Source organism: Scyliorhinus torazame, chromosome 2 (genome assembly GCF_047496885.1).
Source record: "Scyliorhinus torazame isolate Kashiwa2021f chromosome 2, sScyTor2.1, whole genome shotgun sequence".
Lineage (NCBI taxonomy): Eukaryota > Metazoa > Chordata > Chondrichthyes > Carcharhiniformes > Scyliorhinidae > Scyliorhinus > Scyliorhinus torazame.
The window spans coordinates 116,550,007-116,571,335 of record NC_092708.1 but is presented as its reverse complement, the minus strand read 5'-3'; the positions used below and the strand labels follow the sequence as shown (position 1 = coordinate 116,571,335).

At 43.4% G+C, this 21,329-nt stretch overlaps 1 protein-coding gene across 5 annotated transcripts in view; it reads left to right on the top strand.

Moving 5' to 3' along the window:
* The window catches only part of ubr3 (ubiquitin protein ligase E3 component n-recognin 3), a 606,570-nt gene that overhangs the window by 49,971 nt on the left and 535,270 nt on the right, over window positions 1-21,329 (top strand). For all 5 annotated transcript variants that reach the window (XM_072475854.1, XM_072475858.1, XM_072475857.1 and 2 more), the window contains exons 4-6: window positions 3,649-3,792; window positions 5,898-5,938; window positions 20,781-20,847. In XM_072475854.1, coding sequence (XP_072331955.1) covers window positions 3,649-3,792; window positions 5,898-5,938; window positions 20,781-20,847 — 252 coding nt within the window. The remainder of the gene's footprint in view (window positions 1-3,648; window positions 3,793-5,897; window positions 5,939-20,780; window positions 20,848-21,329) is intronic.

Genomic DNA, 21,329 nt, shown 5'->3' with positions numbered 1-21,329 from the left:
AAAACAGCCTCAAGTCCCTCAGCCTTTCCTCATAAGATCTTCCCTCCATACCAGGCAACATTCTGGTAAATCTCCTCTGCACCCTTTCCAATGCTTCCACATCCTTCCTATAATGCGGTGACCAGAATTGCACGCAATACTCTAAATGCGGCCGCACCAGAGTTTTGTACAGCTGCAACATGACCTCATGGCTCCGAAACTCAATCCCTCTACCAATAAAAGCTAACACACCGTACGCCTTCTTAACAACCCTCTCAACCTGGATGGCAACTTTCAGGGATCTATATACATGGACACCGAGATCTCTCTGCTCATCCACACTGCCACGAATTTTCACCCTTTTCAGAATTCGTCGAGGAGGAGCGTAACAGACATCTACAGACGTTGAAAGATGCCCTCGTACGAACGGGATATGGCACTCGACTCATCGATCAACAGTTCCAACGCGCCACAGCGAAAAACCGGACCGACCTCCTCAGAAGACAAACATGGGACACAACCGACAGAATACCCTTCGTCGTCCAGTACTTCCCCGGAGCGGAGAAACTACGTCATCTTCTTCACAGCCTTCAACATGTCATTGATGACGATGAACATCTTGCCAAGGTCATCCCCACACCCCCACTACTTGCCTTCAAACAACCGCGCAACCTCAAACGATCCATTGTGTGCAGCAAACTACCCAGTCTTCAGAACAGTGACCACGACACCACACAACCCTGTCATGGCAATCTCTGCAAGACGTGCCAGATCATCGACATGGATACCACTATTACACGTGAGAACACCACCCACCAGCTACGCGGTACATACTCGTGCGACTCGGCCAACGTTGTCTACCTCATACGCTGCAGGAAAGGATGTCCCGAAGCGTGGTACATTGGCGAGACCATGCAGACGCTGCAACAACGAATGAACGGACATCGCGCAACAATCACCAGGCAGGAATGTTCCCTTCCAGTCGGGGAACACTTCAGCAGTCAAGGGCATTCAGCCTCTGATCTCCGGGTAAGCGTTCTCCAAGGCGGCCTTCAGGACCCGCGACAACGCAGAATCGCTGAGCAGAAACATATAGCCAAGTTCCGCACACATGAGTGCGGCCTCAACCGGGACCTGGGATTCATGTCACATTACATTCATCCCCCACCATCTGGCCTGCGAAATCCTACCAACTGTCCTGGCTTGAGACAATTCACACCTCTTTAACCTGGGGCTACCCCATCTCTGGATCTGTAAAGATTTAATCACCTGCTAATGCTCGCATTCCTAGCATTGTTTGGCATCTTTGAATTTGTCTATATATGTGTTTCTGAAACAGACCTCTTCATTCACCTGAGGAAGGAGCAGCGCTCCGAAAGCTAGTGACATCGAAACAAACCTGTTGGACTTTAACCTGGTGTTGTAAGACTTCGTACTGTGCTCACCCCAGTCCAACGCCGGCATCTACACATCATATCTACATACTGTGTCAGGAAACCCTCCTGCACATATTGGACAAAAACGGACCCATCTAAAGTACTCGAACTATAGCGTTTCCAGTCAATATTTGGGAAGTTAAAGTCCCCCATAACAACTACCCTGTTGCTTTCGCTCCTATCCAGAATCATCTTTGCAATCCTTTCCTCTACATCTCTGGAACTTTTCGGAGGCCTATAGAAAACCCCTAACAGGGTGACCTCTCCTTTCCTGTTTCTAACCTCAGCCCATACTACCTCAATTGAAGAGTCCTCATCAAACGTCCTTTCTGCCACCGTAATACTGTCCTTGACTAACAATGCCACGCCTCCCCCTCTTTTACCACCTTCCCTGAGCTTACTGAAATATCTAAACCCCGGCACCTGCAACAACCATTCCTGTCCCTGCTCTATCCATGTCTCCGAAATGGCCACAACATCGAAGTCCCAGGTACCAACCCATGCCTTATTCCGGATGCTCCTGGCATTGAAGAAGACACACTTTAGCTACCTTCCTGCCTGCCGGTACACTCCTGCAACTTTAAAACCTTACCCATGACCTCAATACTCTCAACCTCCTGTACACTGGAACTACTTCAGGTTCCCAAGCCCCTGCTGAACTAGTTTAAACCCTCCCGAAGAGCATTAGCAAATTTCCCCCCCAGGATATTGGTACCCCTCTGGTCCAGGTGTAGACCATCCCGTTTGTAGAGGTCCCACCGACCCCACAATGAGCCTCAGTTATCCAGAAATCTGAAACCCTCCCTCCTGCACCATCCCTGTAGCCACGTGTTCAACTCCTCTCTTTCCCTATTCCTCATCTCGCAATCACGTGGCACGGGTAACAACCCAGAGAGAATAACTCTGTTTGTCCTAGATCTAAGTTTCCACCCTAGCTCCCTGAATTCCTGTCTTACATCCCTATCCCTTTTCCTACCTATGTCGTTGGTACCTATGTGGACCACGACTTGGGGCTGCTCCCCCCTCCCCCTTAAGGATCCCGAAAACACGATCCGAGACATCACGCAACCTGGCACTTGGGAGGCAACACACCAACCGCGAGTCTCTCTCGTTCCCACAGAATCTCCTATCTATCCCCCTAACTATGGAGTCTCCAATGACTAATGCTCTACTCCTCTCTCTCCCCCCCCCCCCTTCCCTTCTGAGCAACAGGGACAGACTCTGTGCCAGAGACCTGCACCCCATGGCTTACCCCTGGTAAGTCATCCCCCCCAACAGAATCCAAAGAGGTATACTTGTTACTAAGGGGAACGACCACAGGGAATCCCTGTACTGACTGCTTCCTCCCAGCCCCTCTCACCGTCACCCATCTATCTTTATTCTTCGGAGTAACTACATCCCTGAAGCTTCTATCTATGACCACCTCTGCCTCCCGAATGATCCGAAGTTGCTCCAGCTCCAGTTCCCTAACGCGGTTTCTGAGGAGCTGGAGATAGGTGCACTTCCCACAGATGAAATCAGCAGGGGCACTGTCAGCGTCCCTCACCTCAAACATTCTGCAGGAGGAACATTGCACTACCTTTCCTGCCATCCCCCTAGATAGAAAAAGAAAGAAAGAGCTTACCTGTTATTCACTCCCCTTCTCTGCAGAGGAGATTCTAGTGTGATTTGATAAAGGATTTAAAATTATTAAATTGTGGGATGAATTATTTAATTGAATGGAGGGGGGTTGGAGCCTATAACGAGGGGACATAGATACAAGATTAAATATGTGACATTTAAGATAAAGAGCTGGCCAACTATTTAATTCCACTGGGCTGAGGCAGACTAATGCATGAGCAAAGTAAGAAGCATTTAAAATTTTAACATAAAAAAAACCAGGTTAGATGGCTGGTTGAAGGAGAGAGAATAAAGGATTTAGGTACAGAGCAGGTGTGTAGGATTAAATGGATTATGTGGAAGATGTAGACTTTACAATGTAGTCTTGATTCCTTGCTATAAATTTGATGTTGTGATAATTTAGTAGTTGCCAGAATCCTCTATATGGGTTTGATGTTCTGTAGTTGATTTACCTGAATATTTTTATATAGAGGTAGCATGATGTTTGGTGGATGAGATCCAGTGTATTAGTGCAGTACTGAACGACTCTGACAGGTCTGCACTGTGAGTCTTTTGAAATGTTTTCGATACTAAAAGTTTATTTGGCTGAAAGACTGTTTTATTTCCTCTTAAGGCACTGGAGAGAAGACATATGCAAAGAAAAATTATGAAAAGTACCTGACAGCATTAAAAGGCTCGGGGCTCGTTTGTTCTGAGGAACGCTCTGTGACATCTGTTCTAGATCAAATGGCGGGAGCAAGTAATGTAACTATTTTAGGTAAGCAACACCTTTCGTGAAAGTTTGACAATGTTGAATCACAACAGATTATCGAGATGGATGTTATTATGACATGTGTAAATGTCTCCTTTATTTCCTGTAAGATATGTCTATGTCTGTTTTTCGTTGAAAAAGCCTGATGCCTCTATGAATATCTCTCCAAAAGGGAATTAATCACTTATGACTGGGTAAACTGGGCAGCTAGTGTCACAGTTGACTGCCATTAATGTTGCTGGTCAATCAGTCAAAGAGGACATTTTGTTTTCAAATCCAAATTCCCTTCTTTCAGAATTGGATACATAATGGCTAATTTCTGTATCTTCAACTTATTTGTGAGATACATTTTGATATTCCTCAGTTTGGACTTCATGCAACAAAGAGGTATAGCTAGTCCATTGAACTGTGGTTAGATTAAATATTTCATAAATTTGCAGTAGGCGGTAAAGAAGGCTAATGGTATGTTGGCCTTCATTGCGAGAGGTTTCGAGTACAGAAGCAGGGAAGTGTTGCTGAAATTATATACACACCTAGAATATTGTGTGCAGTTTTGGTCTCCTTTTCTGAGGAAGGATGTTCTTGCTCTTGAGGGAGTACAGCAAAGGTTTACCAGACTGATTCCAGGGATGGTGGGACTGTTGTATGAGGAGAGATTGACTAGGTTAGGATTGTTCTCGCTGGAGTTCAGAAGAATGAGGGGGGATCTCATCGAGACTTATAAAATTCTAACAGGACTAGACAGGGTAGATGCAGGGAAGATGTTACCAATGATGGGTGTGTCCAGAACCTGGGCTCACAGTCTGAGTATTCAGGGTAAACCATTTTGGACAGAGATAAGGAGACATTTCTTCACCCAAAGAGTGATGAGCCTGTGCCATTCATTACCACAGGAAGTAGTTGATGCTAAAACATTGGATATATTCAAGCGGCGGTAAGATATAGCACTTGGGGAGAATGGGATCTAAGGCTATGGGGAAAAAGCAGGATTAGGCTATTGAGTTGGATGATCAGCCATGATCGTGCTAAATGGAGGAGCAGGCTCGCAGGGCCAAAAGGCCTCCTGCTCCTGTCTTCTATGTATCTATGTATGTCTCTTGAAATTACTCCGTTTATGTACAACCTTATTTGGAGATCTAATCGTGGTCGTCTGAAGTAAAGGAAGTGTTAATTGGGAATCTTATTTGTTCAGGACATGCTGTTCCAAATTCTTCCAGACTCATTGTCTCACTTTAGTTCATATGCTTGCTTATAAGAATTGATATTTGTGTTTAACATCAACAAGAAGTTTCTTGGTCATGTATGAAAAATATCAGGAAGATAACTGCACTGGAACTTCACAGAGAATGAGTTTGTCAAGGTTCAGTGAAAGCTAGTTGGTGGCCATTTTATTATGGACCCTAAGTAATTTATGGTGAAAGGGTGGTGGAAGCAAATTTCAAAATGAAATTGGAAAAATACTTATTTTTGTTCTTGTGGGTTGTAGATTGTAGTTAATTTGCATAACTCTTAAGGTTTGTGCAGTAAAAATAATTTTCTGCTTTTGATGTTGGAATATAGGCCAGTACTAGGGGAAGGTATTCTGGTGCCTTCCTTGAACAATCAGACAAAATCTAATTTAAACATGTCATCAGATTTAATATCTCAGTACTGCAGTAGGATGTCTGCCTGGCTATGTATTGAAGTCTTTGAATGGGACTTGAATTCAGCCAGATCTTTCAAAATTGTTGCTAACTGAGTGAAGTTGATCCATGTACACATTTGAAGCTTTATCTTTGTTTGCAGTAGCCCAGGTTAACAATAAATCAATTATTCTGCTTGTTCTCTTATTTTAGACAATGGCACTTAATAGTAAGTTCTTTGGATCTGGAATTACAATCCTCCAATGTGGCACCTACATAAACCATTGCTGTCCTATGCTGTTAGTAAGAATTTTGATGGCTACTGAATTTTTAAGCTTATTTTGTAGCAAGTGTCCTTAATATACATTTCAGCTTATTAAAAATTATTGTCCTCACAATCATATTTAAACTTTTTCATCCTTTATGAGGTTGCTGTTTTTCCTCAACAATTTAACTAATGGTTTGGTATATTTCTTTTTATCTTAAAAGGTGCAACAGCAGGAACAGGACAGATGGACTCTTCTGATGAGGTAGTTTAAATATAAAAGCTGGGGAATTGATGAAGCAATTTAGTTGATAATATTTTATCTTCAGATCCTATATTCAAATTCAGCCTAGTATGATGAATATCTGTCTTTTATGATGATTATAAGAAACATTGAAATGAATTCATTTAGTTTCTGTCCTGTTCTTAGTATGGGGCCACAGACAAAAAGCTGTGCTTGATTTGGCACAAACCATCATTAAATTGGTAATCTAGGTCACAGGCTAATCTATTTGGGAAATGAAAAATGTCTCATTACTTTGGTCAATCTTTTTATGAACATTCATGACATTTTCTGGATTTTCAATCTTTTAATGTATAATTTAATGTGAACTATATGGAAGTTGTCCAGGTAGTTTCTATTTTGTTTCTAATTCATAAAAATAATTATAGATAAGGCAATCCATTAGGTCAGGGTTTCCCAAACCTTTCAAGCTGTGGAACCCCTTATGACATACCAAGAGCATTGGGGAACCCCAAGCATTCTCATAATGTTGGCACCTTCTTTTCTTTGGAGCGAACACAGAAATTAATCATAAACACATCTATTCTAGCCATATCTATGCATATATTCATCTGGTAATAATTAAAAAGTTCTTGGGGGCAGCACCGTGGCGCAGTGGTTAGCACTGCTGTCTCACAGCGCTGAGGACCCGGTTCGATCCTGGCCCCGGGTCACTGTACATGTGGAGTTTGCACATTATCCCTGTGTTTGCGCGGGTCCCAACCCCACAACCCAAAATTGTGCAGGGTAGGTGTATTGCCCCTTAATTGGAATTTTAAAAACATCTTTAAAAAGTTCTCTGATTAAAAAAACGTAAGTCTTATTACCCGTTGTCATTTTTAATGGGAAGCAAGATGCTGGAAAGCTGATTCTGATTCGGACATACGCATCTCTCTTTCTCCCTCACACATGTCTCTGTCTCACAGTCACACACACACACACGTTCTAGCTCACATTAAGACACACCTGTCTCTATCAATCACTCACACTATCTCACACACACACACACACCCCTGTCTTACATTAACACACACACTTCTGTCTCATTCACAAACACCCACACGTCGCTATCTCACATACACACACGTCTCTGTCTCACATACACACGCACACATGAGTCTGTCTCACAAGCTCGCACACACACACAAAAGTCTCTGTCTCACATGCTAACACACGCACATCTCTATCTCATCACTGTCTCACATTTATGCATGTCTGTTTTTTCACAATCACACACATAAAGTCATAGAATGGCTACAGTGCAGAAGGAGGCCATTCCATCCATTGAGTCTGCACCCACCCTCTGGAAGAACACCCCACCCAGGCCAACACCCCCACCGTGACCCTGTAACCGTGCAACCCAATTAACCTTTGGACACAGGTGCAATTTAGCATGGCCTATTCGCCTAACCTACACATGAATCTTTGGACTGTGGGCGGAAACCGAAGTGCACGCTCACGTCTCTCACATTCACACACGCGCTCACGTCTCTCACATTCACACACGCGCTCACGTCTCTCACATTCACACATGCGCTCACGTCTCTCACATTCACACACGCGCTCACGTCTCTCACATTCACACACGCGCTCACGTCTCTCACATTCACACACGCGCTCACGTCTCTCTCATTCACACACGCGCTCACGTCTCTCTCATTCACACACGCGCTCACGTCTCTCACATTCACACACGCGCTCACGTCTCTCTCACATTCTCACACGCGCTCACGTCTCTCACATTCACACACGCGCTCACGTCTCTCACATTCACACACGCGCTCACGTCTCTCACATTCACACGCGCTCACGTCTCTCACATTCACACACGCGTTCACGTCTCTCACATTCACACACGCGCTCACGTCTCTCACATTCACACACGCGCTCACGTCTCTCACATTCACACACGCGCTCACGTCTCTCACATTCACACACGCGCTCACGTCTCTCACATTCGCACACGCGCTCACGTCTCTCACATTCGCACACGCGCTCACGTCTCTCACATTCGCACACGCGCTCACGTCTCTCACATTCACACACGCGCTCACGTCTCTCACATTCACACACGCGCTCACGTCTCTCACATTCACACACGCGCTCACGTCTCTCACATTCACACGCGCTCACGTCTCTCACATTCACACACGCGCTCACGTCTCTCACATTCACACACGCGCTCACGTCTCTCACATTCACACACGCGCTCACGTCTCTCACATTCACACACGCGCTCACGTCTCTCACATTCACACACGCGCTCACGTCTCTCACATTCACACACGCGCTCACGTCTCTCACATTCACACACGCGCTCACGTCTCTCACATTCACACACGCGCTCACGTCTCTCACATTCACACACGCGCTCACGTCTCTCACATTCACACACGCGCTCACGTCTCTCACATTCACACACGCGCTCACGTCTCTCACATTCACACGCGCTCACGTCTCTCACAGACACACACGCGCTCACGTCTCTCATATTCGCTCACGTTCTGGGCTCTATCACATTCACACACATGCTCGCGTCTCTCACATTCACACACATGCGCTCACGTCTCTCACATTCACACACATGCGCTCACGTCTCTCACATTCACAGACGTGCTCACGTGTCTCACATTCACACACGCGCTCACATCTCACATTCACACACGCGCTCATGGTCTCTCTCACATTCACACACACGTCCACGTCTTTCTCATATCCACACACATGCTCGTGTCTCCCTCTCTCATTCACACATGTCTACGTCTCACTCCCTCTTTCATTCGCACACATGTTCACGTCCTACCTCACATTGACACACACGCCCACATCTACCTCACATCCACACGCACACTCACTCACATCCTTTTCTCTCACATTCATACACACTCATCCTCACACATACAGACAGGCACACTGGCCTCTCTCCGAGGACCAAACCCCCCGCGTCACTCTTTGTTAAGTAATGGGTTAAGAGACATTGCAATTAGTTGTCTCATTTATGTTAAGTATCCATTAATTGACACTGATATGTAAAGGGGCTTCAGGTGGCCTCTGTCAGGTGATGTATAGTGAGAGATTTGTGCAAAGGCTGTTGGAAGGAAATAAATGTGTGTTAGTGAAAAAGGAACAGAACTTTAGACTCTTCATATCACAGCAACTAAAACGTCTAACAATTGGTAGCAGAGGATGGTTGCTGTGTAAATGTGAAGGGTTGAAAGATACAACTTTTCCAGATCAAACCAAGGAGTGAGTGAGAAAATAAAATAAAAAGGGATATATGGCTGAACCGAGGATAAAGATGGCTGGATATGACTATCCTCCCTTATTTTCTGAAAGGGAATCGTACGACCAATGGAGAAGTGCAGTAGTTATGTGGACTAAGGTAACTGCTTTGGGAAAGAGAAAACAAGGTATGGCATTGGCTCTTTCTCTACCATATGGCAGTAAAATCCGAAACAAAGTGCTTTCTGAGCTGGAATTGGAAGAGTTAGACTCAGAAGAAGGTCTGGAGACTTTATTACATTATATGGATAAGATTTATAAGAAAGATGACTTGTTAAATGCGTATGAAGCATGGTCGGATTTTGATAAGTTCCGGAAAATGGAGGATATCTCCATGGAAGACTATATAATGGAATTTGGCAGACTATATAAAAGACTGCAGAAACACAACCTAGAATTTCCACAGTCTGTGTTGGCCTTTAAATTATTTGATTGTGCTAGAGTGAGCAACATGATAGGCTCCTGGTTTTGACAGGAGTTCAGTTTACTGATAAGGATACCTTATTCGAACAGATGACAAAAGCTTTACAAAAGTTTCTGGGGAAACATTCGATTCCGATGGCTCTGATGACCCAAATAGGTCAGCCTGCAATAAGGCAAAATATGGAAGATACACTACTAACAGGATGCCGAAATCGTATGGCTACAAACAGGGCTCAAGACTATAGAAGGAAACCGAGACAAGGAAATTATGAAGACAGAAACCCAGTTAGAACCTACAGTAGGAAGATGAACCCCAGAAATGCATGGGGCATGATCAATCGATGTTTTCGATGTGATTCTCAATACCATTATGCTTTCAACTGTCCAACTCGTTTGATAGAGTGTTTGAAGCGACACATGACACTGAAGAGTCAGAAGGGGAAAAAGATAGTGACCAGAAAGAAGGCATTGTCCTATTGACAAGCAGTTTTACGCCGATCATGAGGGTGTTGGTTGCAGAATCCTTCAACTGTGCTGTATTGGACAGTGGCTGCACATCTACTGTGTTTGGAATTGACTGGTTAAAATGTTACCTGGACTCTTTGAATGCTGAAAATCGTGACAAGGTTAAGGAATTTGAAAGTTCCACAAGTTTCAGGTTTGGGGATGATAATACTCTGAAGACACTGAAAAGAGTGGTGATCCCTTGCAATATTGCCGGAGTGAATCATTTCATGAGCACGGATGTTGTATCAAGTGAGATACCTTTGCTTCTCAGCAGACCGTCGATGAAGGAAGCACGCATGAAACTGGATATGGAACAGGATAAGGCAACAGTTTTTGGAAAGACGGTGGACTTACAATTTACACAGTCGGGACACCATTGTATTCGATTACTGACAAATAATATTTCAAGTAGAATGGTTAAGGATGTGTTAATGGCAGTTGAAAATGGGACCTTAGCTGATAAAAAGCTTGTGGTATTAAAACTGCATAGGCAATTTGCACATCCGTCTCCTCGGAGGCTGAGAAATGTATTAAAGGATGCGGGGTAAGGGATGACGACTATACTAAACTGATAGAACAGGTTAGTGACTGCTGTGAAGTTTGTAGGAAGTACAGAAGGACACCAGCCCGACCGATAGTAACCCTACCTTTGGCCAGGGATTTTAACGACATTGTGGCCATGGACCTTAAGATCTGGGATAAAGCAAATAATATATTTATTTTGCATTTTGTAGATTTAGCAACCAGATTTAGTCAATCAACGATTGTACGAAGTAAAGAAAAGAGAGTAATTCTGGATCAAATTGTGGAAAAATGGATAGGGACAGGAATGGGTCCACCGGCAAAATTCCTTACGGACAATGGGGGAGAATTTGCTAATGTTGAGTTTAGGGATATGTGTGAAAACATGAATATCAGAGTTATGAATAGGGCTGCAGAAAGCCCATTTAGTAATGGTGTCTGTGAAAGAAATCATGCTGTCATCGATGACATGTTTGGAAACATTTTGGCAGATCAACCAAATTGCAGGCTAAATTCAGCTTTAGTCAATTAGTGTTTGGTAGAAATCCTAAAATTCCATTTTGGATGACCAGCCTCCAGCTTGGGAGGGGACTACAATTAGCTCTGGTTTTGCTGAACATTTAAATGCATTAAATAGCAGTAGAAAAGCTTTTTTGGAAGCAGAAGTCTCTGAAAGAATTCACAGAGCTTTAAGACATAACGTACGGCCATCAGATGCCGTTTTTCAGCAAGGAGGCATGGTATACTATAAGAGAGACCATTCTAATGAATGGAAAGGCCCAGAGAAGATCGTAGGCATAGATGGCAAAACAATTATTTTGCAACATGGTAATCAAACTGTTAGGGTACATTCATCAAGGATAATGCGTACAGATTACAAATTTTCAAATTTAGACAGAGCAGACAGACATGATGAGGAACCATGGTCATCTGGTACGCACGTGTTGCAGAACTATGAGGACCAGTTAACTGATATCGACAGGGTTTCTGTAGAGGAATACTACTTCTGATGAATTAGAACAGGCCATTTTTCCGAAAGGGCAGCTGCCAAATGTTGGTACAAAAGTGACATACTTGCATGGAGGGTCTAGTCAATGGAAGGATGCAACTGTTATTAGTAGAGTAGGGAAGGCCACTGGAAAGTATAAACATTGGTTGAATGTACAGCATTCAGGGGAAGGAGTCAAGACAATGGATTGGGAAAACGAAGTTCAAAAATGGAGGGCACAGAAACGCAGTGCCAGTTCAGATAGTACATCGGATAGCGAACAGGTCCTCAGGGAAAGGTCGAGAACTATTGAAAGGACATCCCACAGCAGAAGGGAAAGATCAAGCAGTAGCAGTACGGAACGAGATACCAGGAGGGAGAAGGGACGTAGTTTATCAAGATCTCGGAACAATAGTAAGATTATGAATACTAATAGGAGTAGAAGCCCACATGCACGTGAGATTTTGGTGGCTTCAAATAAATTAGATGAAAAAGTTATCAAAGAAGCTAAACAGCAAGAATTGTATAGTTGGAGTGAATTTGGGGTATACACGGAAGTACCGGATAGGGGACAAAGAGCTCTATCCCACAGATGGATTTGCACGGAAAAGGTTCTTCCGGATGGAACTTATAAGGCAAAGGCCAGGCTCGTGGCAAGGGGATTTGAAGAAAACTTAGAAGATCAGGATTTAAGGGTAGATTCACCGACAGCAGGAAAGATTATTTTAAATATCTTCTTGGCTCTATTAGCCACAAGGCATGGGAATGCAAATCTATAGATATAAAAGCTGCCTTTTTGCAGGGGCATCAGATCCAGAGAGACATTTTTCTCCGTCCTCCTAAAGAAGCAGCTAACACAAAAGGGGTAGTCTGGAAGTTGAACAAATGTGTATATGGATTAAATGATGCATCTAGAGTCTGGTATGTTTCGGTAAGGTCAGTTTTGTTAAAGTTAGGCTGTTGCCAGTTGAAAGCAGATTGTGCAATGTTTTACTGGCACTATAAAGGAAATCTTTCTGGCATTTTTATGATGCATGTCGATGATTTTTTGTGGGGTGGGACTCATGATTTTGAAGCTATTGTAATCTCTGGTTTGAGGAAAGAATTCAGGGTTGGAAGTCAGGCTTCCGGTGCATTTAAATATATTGGACTGGAAATTGGACAGACTAAGTTAGGGGCAACTTTACGTCAGCAATCTTATTTGGAAAGCATCAGCCCAATAGCAATTAATCGTGGCCGAGTTTCACAAAAAGGCGCAATGGTTTCAAAGATAGAAAAAGAGCAACTGCGAAGTTTAATTGGGCAACTGAACTGGTTAGGTCGACAGACTAGACCGGACGTGAGTTTTGATGTCTTAGAGTTGAGTACAAAAATGAATGATCCCAAAGTGGAAGATATAATAAGAGCAAATAAAGCGTTGGCCAAACTAAAAATGCAGGAGTGTGTTTTGAAGTTCCCAGTTTTAGGTGACCGTAGGCACTTGAAACTCATAGTTTATAGTGATGCGTCCTACGCAAATTTATGTGATGGGGTTTCAAGCGCAGGAGGTTTTATAATTTTCCTTTTTGGGAACAATGGTAAATGTTGTCCGCTTGTGTGGGAAACAAAGAAAATAAGGAGAGTGGTAAAAAGCACTTTGGCTGCTGAGACGTTAAGCCTTGTAGAGGCGGTGGATATGGCCTTTTATATAAGTATGATATTGACAGATATTTTGGGATTAGGGGGTTTGGGTACTATACCTATTGACTGTCACATTGACAATAAATCCCTCTGGGAAAATGTGCACTCTACAAAAATGACAATGAAAAGAGGTTACGGATAGACATCGCAAGTTTGAAGCAGATGTTGGACAGAGGGGAAATAACAAAAATTAAATGGGTCGACAGGAGCTATCAACTGTCAGACTGTTTTACGAAAAGAGGGGTGAGTTCACAGAAACTTTTGAATATTGTTAATGAAGGGCGCTTGTTTCTGTGACTTTTTTTTTCTTTATCGTCCCCCCCAAAAAGGGGGAAATCATGTATGTTTTTTGAGTTTCTTGAAATTTTATTTTCACCTAATTACTTTTTCTTCTCCAAGGAAGGGGAGACTGTTAAGTGATGGGTTAAGAGACATTGCAATTAGTTGTCTCATTTATGTTAAGTATCCATTAATTGACACTGATATGTAAAGGGGCTTCAGGTGGCCTCTGTCAGGTGATGTATAGTGAGAGATTTGTCAAAGGCTGTTGGAAGGAAATAAATGTGTTTGTGAAAAAGGAACAGAACTTTCGACTCTTCATATCACAGCAACTAAAACGTCTAACACTGTTTTCACGAACCAGAACCCCTCCACACCTTTCCTTCAGCCAAAATGCTCCCTTTCCCGTGGCCAAAACCGCAGGATTCCACTCCTGAGGCCTGAATCACATCACTCCTTTCTCGAGCCCTGAACCGTACCGCTCCATTTCCCAAGCCCAAATCCCACCAGCTGCTTTCTGAGGCCCTGGTGCTGTCACCACTGCACCGCCTGTAGGCCACGGGAAGCCTCTCGCCGCTGCCCTTCAGCTTCTGGCTGATTTGTCTCCTGTCGGCCTCTGCCTCACCGCAGCCTCGCTGTTTCCCTTGGGCTATTCAGCCCAGCAATAACGAGATGGAATAAATAAGCATATCAGCATTTCTCTAATTCTTCTTAAATCTTGCGTGTTCAGGGACTCCAGTTGTGAACGCCTGTATTAGGTGAATCCTAATTCTTCATAATTTATAACAAGAATTAGAAGTTACTTCTGCAAGCTGTTCCATTGGGCAGGAGATACAAAAGTCTGAGAACACTCACTAACAGATTCAAAAACATCATCTTCCCTGCTGATACCGGACACCTGAATGACCCTCTTATGGATTGAACTGATCTCTCCATGCATCTTCTCTTCTCAGTAGCACTACACTGTATGCTTCACCCAATGTCTATGTATTTACATTGTGTATTTATCGTATGTCCTCTGTTTTTTATGTATGGAACGATCTGTCTGGACTGGATGCAGAACAATACTTTTCACTGTACCTCAGTACACGTGACAATAAACCCAAATCCAATAGCAAAATGCCGTCGATGCTGGAAATCTGAAATAAAAATTGAAAAATGCTGGAAATACTCTGCAGGTCGCAGAACCTGTGGCGAGAACTGGCGAGAAACAGAGTTAACTTTTCTGGTTGAGATGACCTTTCATCAGAAATCATTTAGAAATCACCTTCAACCCAGTGATGATCACGTGATGGTCGTCTTTAATTCTCAGTTTCAAATGGGTTATCAGATATACTGCTCACAGATGGGGTGGTGCCTACTGTAGTTGAACAGCCAGTGGAAAAGCAACTTTGTTGCAGTTGGTTTGTTTCCAGGCTGTGATAACTGGATCATAGACACATGAGTTAAGACAGGAGGAGGAGGAGCCTAGAAGACTGGGCAAAGAGACTGAAGTGCAATTAGCTGAAACTCGCTTTGATAAGATTGTTCAGAAAAAGAGATTTGAGAATGAAACTGAAGTGTTTAGCACAGGGAAATGGATAGAGTTTCTGCAAAGAGATCCAAAGATGAAGCAAATATGCCAAACAGCTTACTCAGAAATAGAGGCAAATTGTCCAGAATGTTACTATCTTAAGGATAATGTATTAATGAGGAAGTGGGGGCCATCTCATATTCAGGTGGATGAGACTGAAGCACAAATACATCATAGAATCATAGGATGTACAGTGCAGAAGGAGGCCACTCGGGCCATCGAGTCTGCACCAGCTCTTGGAAAGAGTACCCGACATAAGCCCATGCCTCCACCCTATCCCCATAATCCAGTAACCCCACATAACCTTTTTGGACACTTAAGGACAATTTATCATGGCCAATCCATCTAACTTGCACATCTTTGGACTGTGGGAGGAAACCGGAGCATCCGGAGGAAACCCATGCAGACAGGGGGAGAACGTGCAGATTCCGCACAGACAGTGACCCAAGCCGGGAATCGAACCTGTGACCCTGGAGCTGTGAAATTGTGCTAGCTACCGTGCTGCCCCTCAGGAAGTAATATCACCTAGATACAGGAAGGAAATTTTGCCAGTAGCTCAGTAAGTTCCGTTCCATTAAGAAGGCACTTGGGAATAAAGAAAACTCAGGCTACAATACGGAAACAAATTTACTGGCCTGGACTGCATAAAGATGTAGTCTGGTTGTGTCGAAATGTTCGGTGATAAGAAAACCGAGAGCAGTAATAAAACTTGCACTGTTACTAGGGTCCTAATTGATCATATATGACCCCTCTCTAAGACAAAATGTGGAAACTATTCCTTGCTGATAATCCTGGATGTACCTGCGAGATTCCCAGAAGTCATACCTTTGAGAAATATTACAGCATAAAGGATTGTAGAGAAATTGACCAAATTCTTTACCAGATATGGTTTACCAAAAGAAATACAGTCGGATCAGTGTTCAGATTTCATGTCACAGTTGTTTCGGGGAGTCATGAACAGCCTTGGGATAAAACAGTTTAAATCATTAGCTTCTCTTCCAGAATCACAAAGGGCATTAGAGAGTTAGCATCAGACTTTAAAGACCGTGAGGGGAGCATACAGTCAGGATTACCCACGACTAGGCTAGAGGATTTCCGTGCTTATTGTTCACCGTTAGAGATGCACCTAATGACTCAACAAAGTTTTGTTTTTTTTGAATTGGTCTATAGTTATGAAGTGAGAGGACCACTCAAACTAATTCAGAGGAATCATGGAATGATAGAATTTACAGATCAGAAGAAGGCCATTCGACCCATCGAGCCTGCACCGGCCCTTGGAAAGAGCACTCCACTTAAGCCTGCGCCTAACCCCGTAACCCAACCTTTTTGGACACTAAGGGCAATTTATCGTGGTCAAATAACCTAACCCACACATCTTTGGACTGTGGGAGGAAACCAGAGCACCCGGAGGAAACCCACACAGACACAGAGAGAACGTGCAGACTCTACACAGACAGTGACCCAAGCCGGAATCGAACCTGGGACCCTGGAGCTGTAAAGCAACTATGCTAACCCATTGTGCTACCATGCTGCCCACAGCCCTCAGGAAGTTAGTAAGAATTCAGAAACCACACCCGTGGACATGTTCAGGGAAAGGTTAAATAGAGCATTTGAATTAGTGAGAGATCGTTTAAAATATCAGAGCAGGTGATGAAGACTGTCGTAGATAGGGACATAGGAATTAAGGAATTAGGAGCAGAAGTAGGCAATTCAGACGCTCGAGCCTGCTCCTCCATTCAATCAGATCATGGCTAATCTTTTCCTGGTCTCAAATCGACCTCCCTACCTGTTTCCCATATCCCCTTTACCTGTCTTCTTAACCAGAAATATATATAAGACCATAAGACATAGGAGCGGAAGTAAGGCCATTCGGCCCATCGAGTCCACTCCACCATTCAATCATGGCTGATTTCAACTCCATTTACCCGCTCTCTCTCCATAGCCCTTAATTCCTCGAGAAATCAAGAATTTATCAACTTCTGTCTTAAAGACACACAACGTCCCGGCCTCCACCGCCCTCTGTGGCAATGAATTCCACAGACCCACCTCTCTCTGGCTGAAGAAATTTCTCCTCATCTCTGTTCTAAAGTGACTCCCTTTTATTCTAAGACTGTGCCCCCGAGTCCTAGTCTCCCCTTCTAATGGAAACAACTTCCCTACGTCCACCCTATCTAAGCCATTCATTATCTTGTAAGTTTCTATTAGATCTCCCCTCAACCTCCTAAACTCCAATGAATATAATCCCAGGATCCTCAGACGTTCATCGTGTGTTAGGCCTACCATTCCTGGGATCATCCGTGTGAATCTCCGCTGGACCTGCTCCAGTGCCAGTATGTCTTTCCTGAGGTGTGGGGCCCAAAATTGCTCACAGTATTCTAAATGGGGCCTAACTAATGCTTTATAAAGCTTCAGAAGTACATCCCTGCTTTTATATTCCAAGCCTCTTGAGATGAATGACAACATTGCATTTGCTTTCTTAATTACGGACTCAACCTGCAAGTTTACCTTTAGAGAATCCTGGACTAGGACTCCCAAGTCCCTTTGCACTTCAGCATTATGAATTTTGTCACCGTTTAGAAACTAGACCATGCCTCTATTCTTTTTTCCAAAGTGCAAGACGTCGCACTTGCCCACGTTGAATTTCATCAGCCATTTCTTGGACCACTCTCCTAAACTGTCTAAATCTTTCTGCAGCCTCCCCACCTCCTCCATACTACCTGCCCCTCCACCTATCTTTGTATCATCGGCAAACTTAGCCAGAATGTCCCTAGTCCCGTCATCTAGATCGTTAATATATAAAGAGAACAGCTGTGGCCCCAACACTGAACCCTGCGGGACACCACTCGTCACCGGTTGCCATTCCGAAAAAGAACCTTTTATCCCAACTCTCTGCCTTCTGCCTGACAGCCAATCGTCAATCCATGTTAGTACCTTGCCTCGAATACCATGGGCCCTTATTTTACTCAGCAGTCTCCCGTGAGGCACTTTATCAAAGGCCTTTTGGAAGTCAAGATAGATAACATCCATTGGCTCTCCTTGGTCTAACCTATTTGTTATCTCTTCAAAGAACTCTAACAGGTTTGTCAGGCACGATCTCCCCTTACTAAATCCATGCTGACTTGTCCTAATCCGACCCTGCACTTCCAAGAATTTAGAAATCTCATCCTTAACAATGGATTCTAGAATCTTGCCAACAACCGAGGTTAGGCTAATTGGCCTATAATTTTCCATCTTTTTCCTTGTTCCCTTCTTGAACAGGGGGGGTTACAACAGCGATTTTCCAATCCTCTGGGACTTTCCCTGACTCCAGTGACTTTTGAAAGATCATAACTAACGCCTCCACTATTTCTTCAGCTATCTCCTTTAGAACTCTAGGATGTATCCCATCTGGGCCCGGAGATTTATCAATTTTTAGACCTCTTAGTTTCTCTAGCACTTTCTCCTTTGTGATGGCTATCATATTCAACTCTGCCCCCTGACTCTCCTGAATTGTTGGGACATTACTCATGTCTTCTACTGTGAAGACTGACGCAAAGCACTTATTTAGTTCCTCAGCTATTTCCTTGTCTCCCATCACTAGATTACCAGCATCATTTTGGAGCGGCCCAATGTCTACTTTTGCCTACCGTTTGTTTTTAATATATTTAAAGAAACTTTTACTATCATTCCTAATGTTACTGGCTAGCCTACCTTCAGAATTGATCCTCTCTTTCCTTATTTCTCTCTTTGTTATCCTCTGTTTGGTTTTGTAGCCTTCCCAATCTTCTCTACGCTTTGCCACATTATAGGCTTTCTCTTTTGCTTTGATGCATTCCCTAACTTCCTTTGTCAGCCATGGCTGCCTAATCCCCCCTCTGATAACCTTTCTTTTCTTTGGGATGAACCTCTGTACTGTGTCCTCAATTACTCCCAGAAACTCCTGCCATTGCTGTTCTACTGTCTTTCCCACTAGGCTCTGCTCCCAGTCGATATTCGTCAGTTCCTCCCTCATGCCCCTGTAGTTACCTTTATTTAACTGTAACACCTTTACATCTGATTCTACCTTCTTTCTTTCAAATTGGAGATTGAATTTTACCATATTATGATCACTGCCTCCTAAGTGTTCCCTTACTTTAAGATCCTTAATCAAGTCTGGCTCATTACATAACACTAAGTCCAGAATGGCCTGTTCCCTCGTGGGCTCCATCACAAGCTGTTCCAAAAAGCCCTCCTGTAAACATTCAATGAATTCCCTTTCCTTGGGTCCACTGGCAGCATTATTTACCCAGTCCACCTGCATATTGAAGTCCCCCATGATTACTGTGACCTTGCCTTTCTGACATGCACTTTCTATTTTGTGGTGCATTTTGTGCCCCTGGTCCTGACCACTGTTAGGAGGCCTGTACATAACTCCCATTATGGTTTTTTTGCCTTTGTGGTTCCTCAACTCTACCCACACAGACTCCACATCATCTGACCCTATGTCGTTTAGTGCTATTGATATATCTCCTTAGATCCATTTAATGACTCAGTCTCCATTGCACTATGGGGCAGCGAGCTCTACAGATTCACCACCCTCTGTGTAGTAGTTTCTCCTCATCTCAGTTCTAAATCTACCACTTTTCAACCCATATCCGTGTACATTACAGTGTACTGTTCTGTAGCCAAATTGCACAGAGCACGAGCCAGATGACTGCAAATGTACAAGTGTCCACTTAATCTGATTGAGTTGGTCGAGGGAGGGACATTGTCTAAAATACTGAAAGAATTCCCTAATCATTAGATTGTGCCATGGGATCTTTGACTTCTGAACTGACAGGCAAAAGTAGTCTTTGCTTAAAGTCTTATCTAAATCTCATCTGAAGGGCCATCTTTGATTCTGTGATTCAGTATGTGGAAGATGTGAACCTGCAACCTTTAATTGAGAGGTGACATTTTGATTAATGTTTAATTGTTTATGATTTCACAGAAATACGTATGGAATTGCAGAAAATTCTTTCATTACATGTAATAAAAACAGAATTTGATTTAGTTACTGTAAACCAATGTATCTGATTATTTATTCATTTATTTTTATAAATTAAGAGTACCCAATTATTTTTGTCCAATCCACCTAACCTGCACATCTTTGGGTTGTGGGGTGAAACCTACGCAGACACAGGGAGAATGTGCAAACTCTACAGGGACAGTGACCCAGGGCCGGGGTCGAACCCGGGTCCTCAGTGCCGTAGGCAGCAGTGCTAACCACTGCGCCACCGTGCCGCCCAGTGTATCTAATTATAAATGGACGAAACTGTGAAATACATTCTCAAACACTGGTTTAAAAATGGAATTCTAGGAATTTTCAGACACCAAAATTAAATGATTTAGTCTCGATTTAATAATGTTCTTGTTTGAATTCAAAATTGGGGTGACTTTACTCGTCAACAGTGAGATTATTGCTGTTTTACATGCTTGATAGAAATGTGCACAATAATTGACGCCTTGCTTCTTTGTAAAGGTAATTTACAACAACTCTCTGGCAGGGCAAAGTATTTAATTAAGGGAGGTGGGTTTTGTTTTTGCTTAACTGACATTCCTTCATTTTTCAGGAAGAACAGGATGGAAGTCAAGGTATTGGCAAACGGAAGAGGGTTAAACTGCCCAACAGCACCAAAGGTATGTTTTGTAAAAGACCTTATTGCTGATGGTTGATGATTTATAACTAATCATCCTGTGGAATCATTGCTGTTGATGGGACTGCTTTTTCTTTCTCACCATTCCTCTGCTCATGACTGTGTCGAATAAATGACTTATGTACCCACAGATACTAGTTATCCTTGAAGTGCCTCTCCGAAGTGGCCATTGTCGACGTGACAACCTTTAAAGCGCAGCTGGCATCACAGTCTGGTGTACGCTATGATGTTCACACACACAGTTTCGTTTTTTTGAAAAAAAATGTTATTCAAATTTTCAACATTAAATCATTTTTACAAGAAATAAACCCAACCCCGCCCCCTCTCTTTCACCCCTCGATAGCAACCAGATCCCCAAAATGTAGGACAAACAAACCCCATCCCTGGTGGAACCCTTCATATGCACCTGTCAGAGCAAATTTCACCGTCTCCAAATATAGGAACTCAATTAGATCCCCCAGCCAT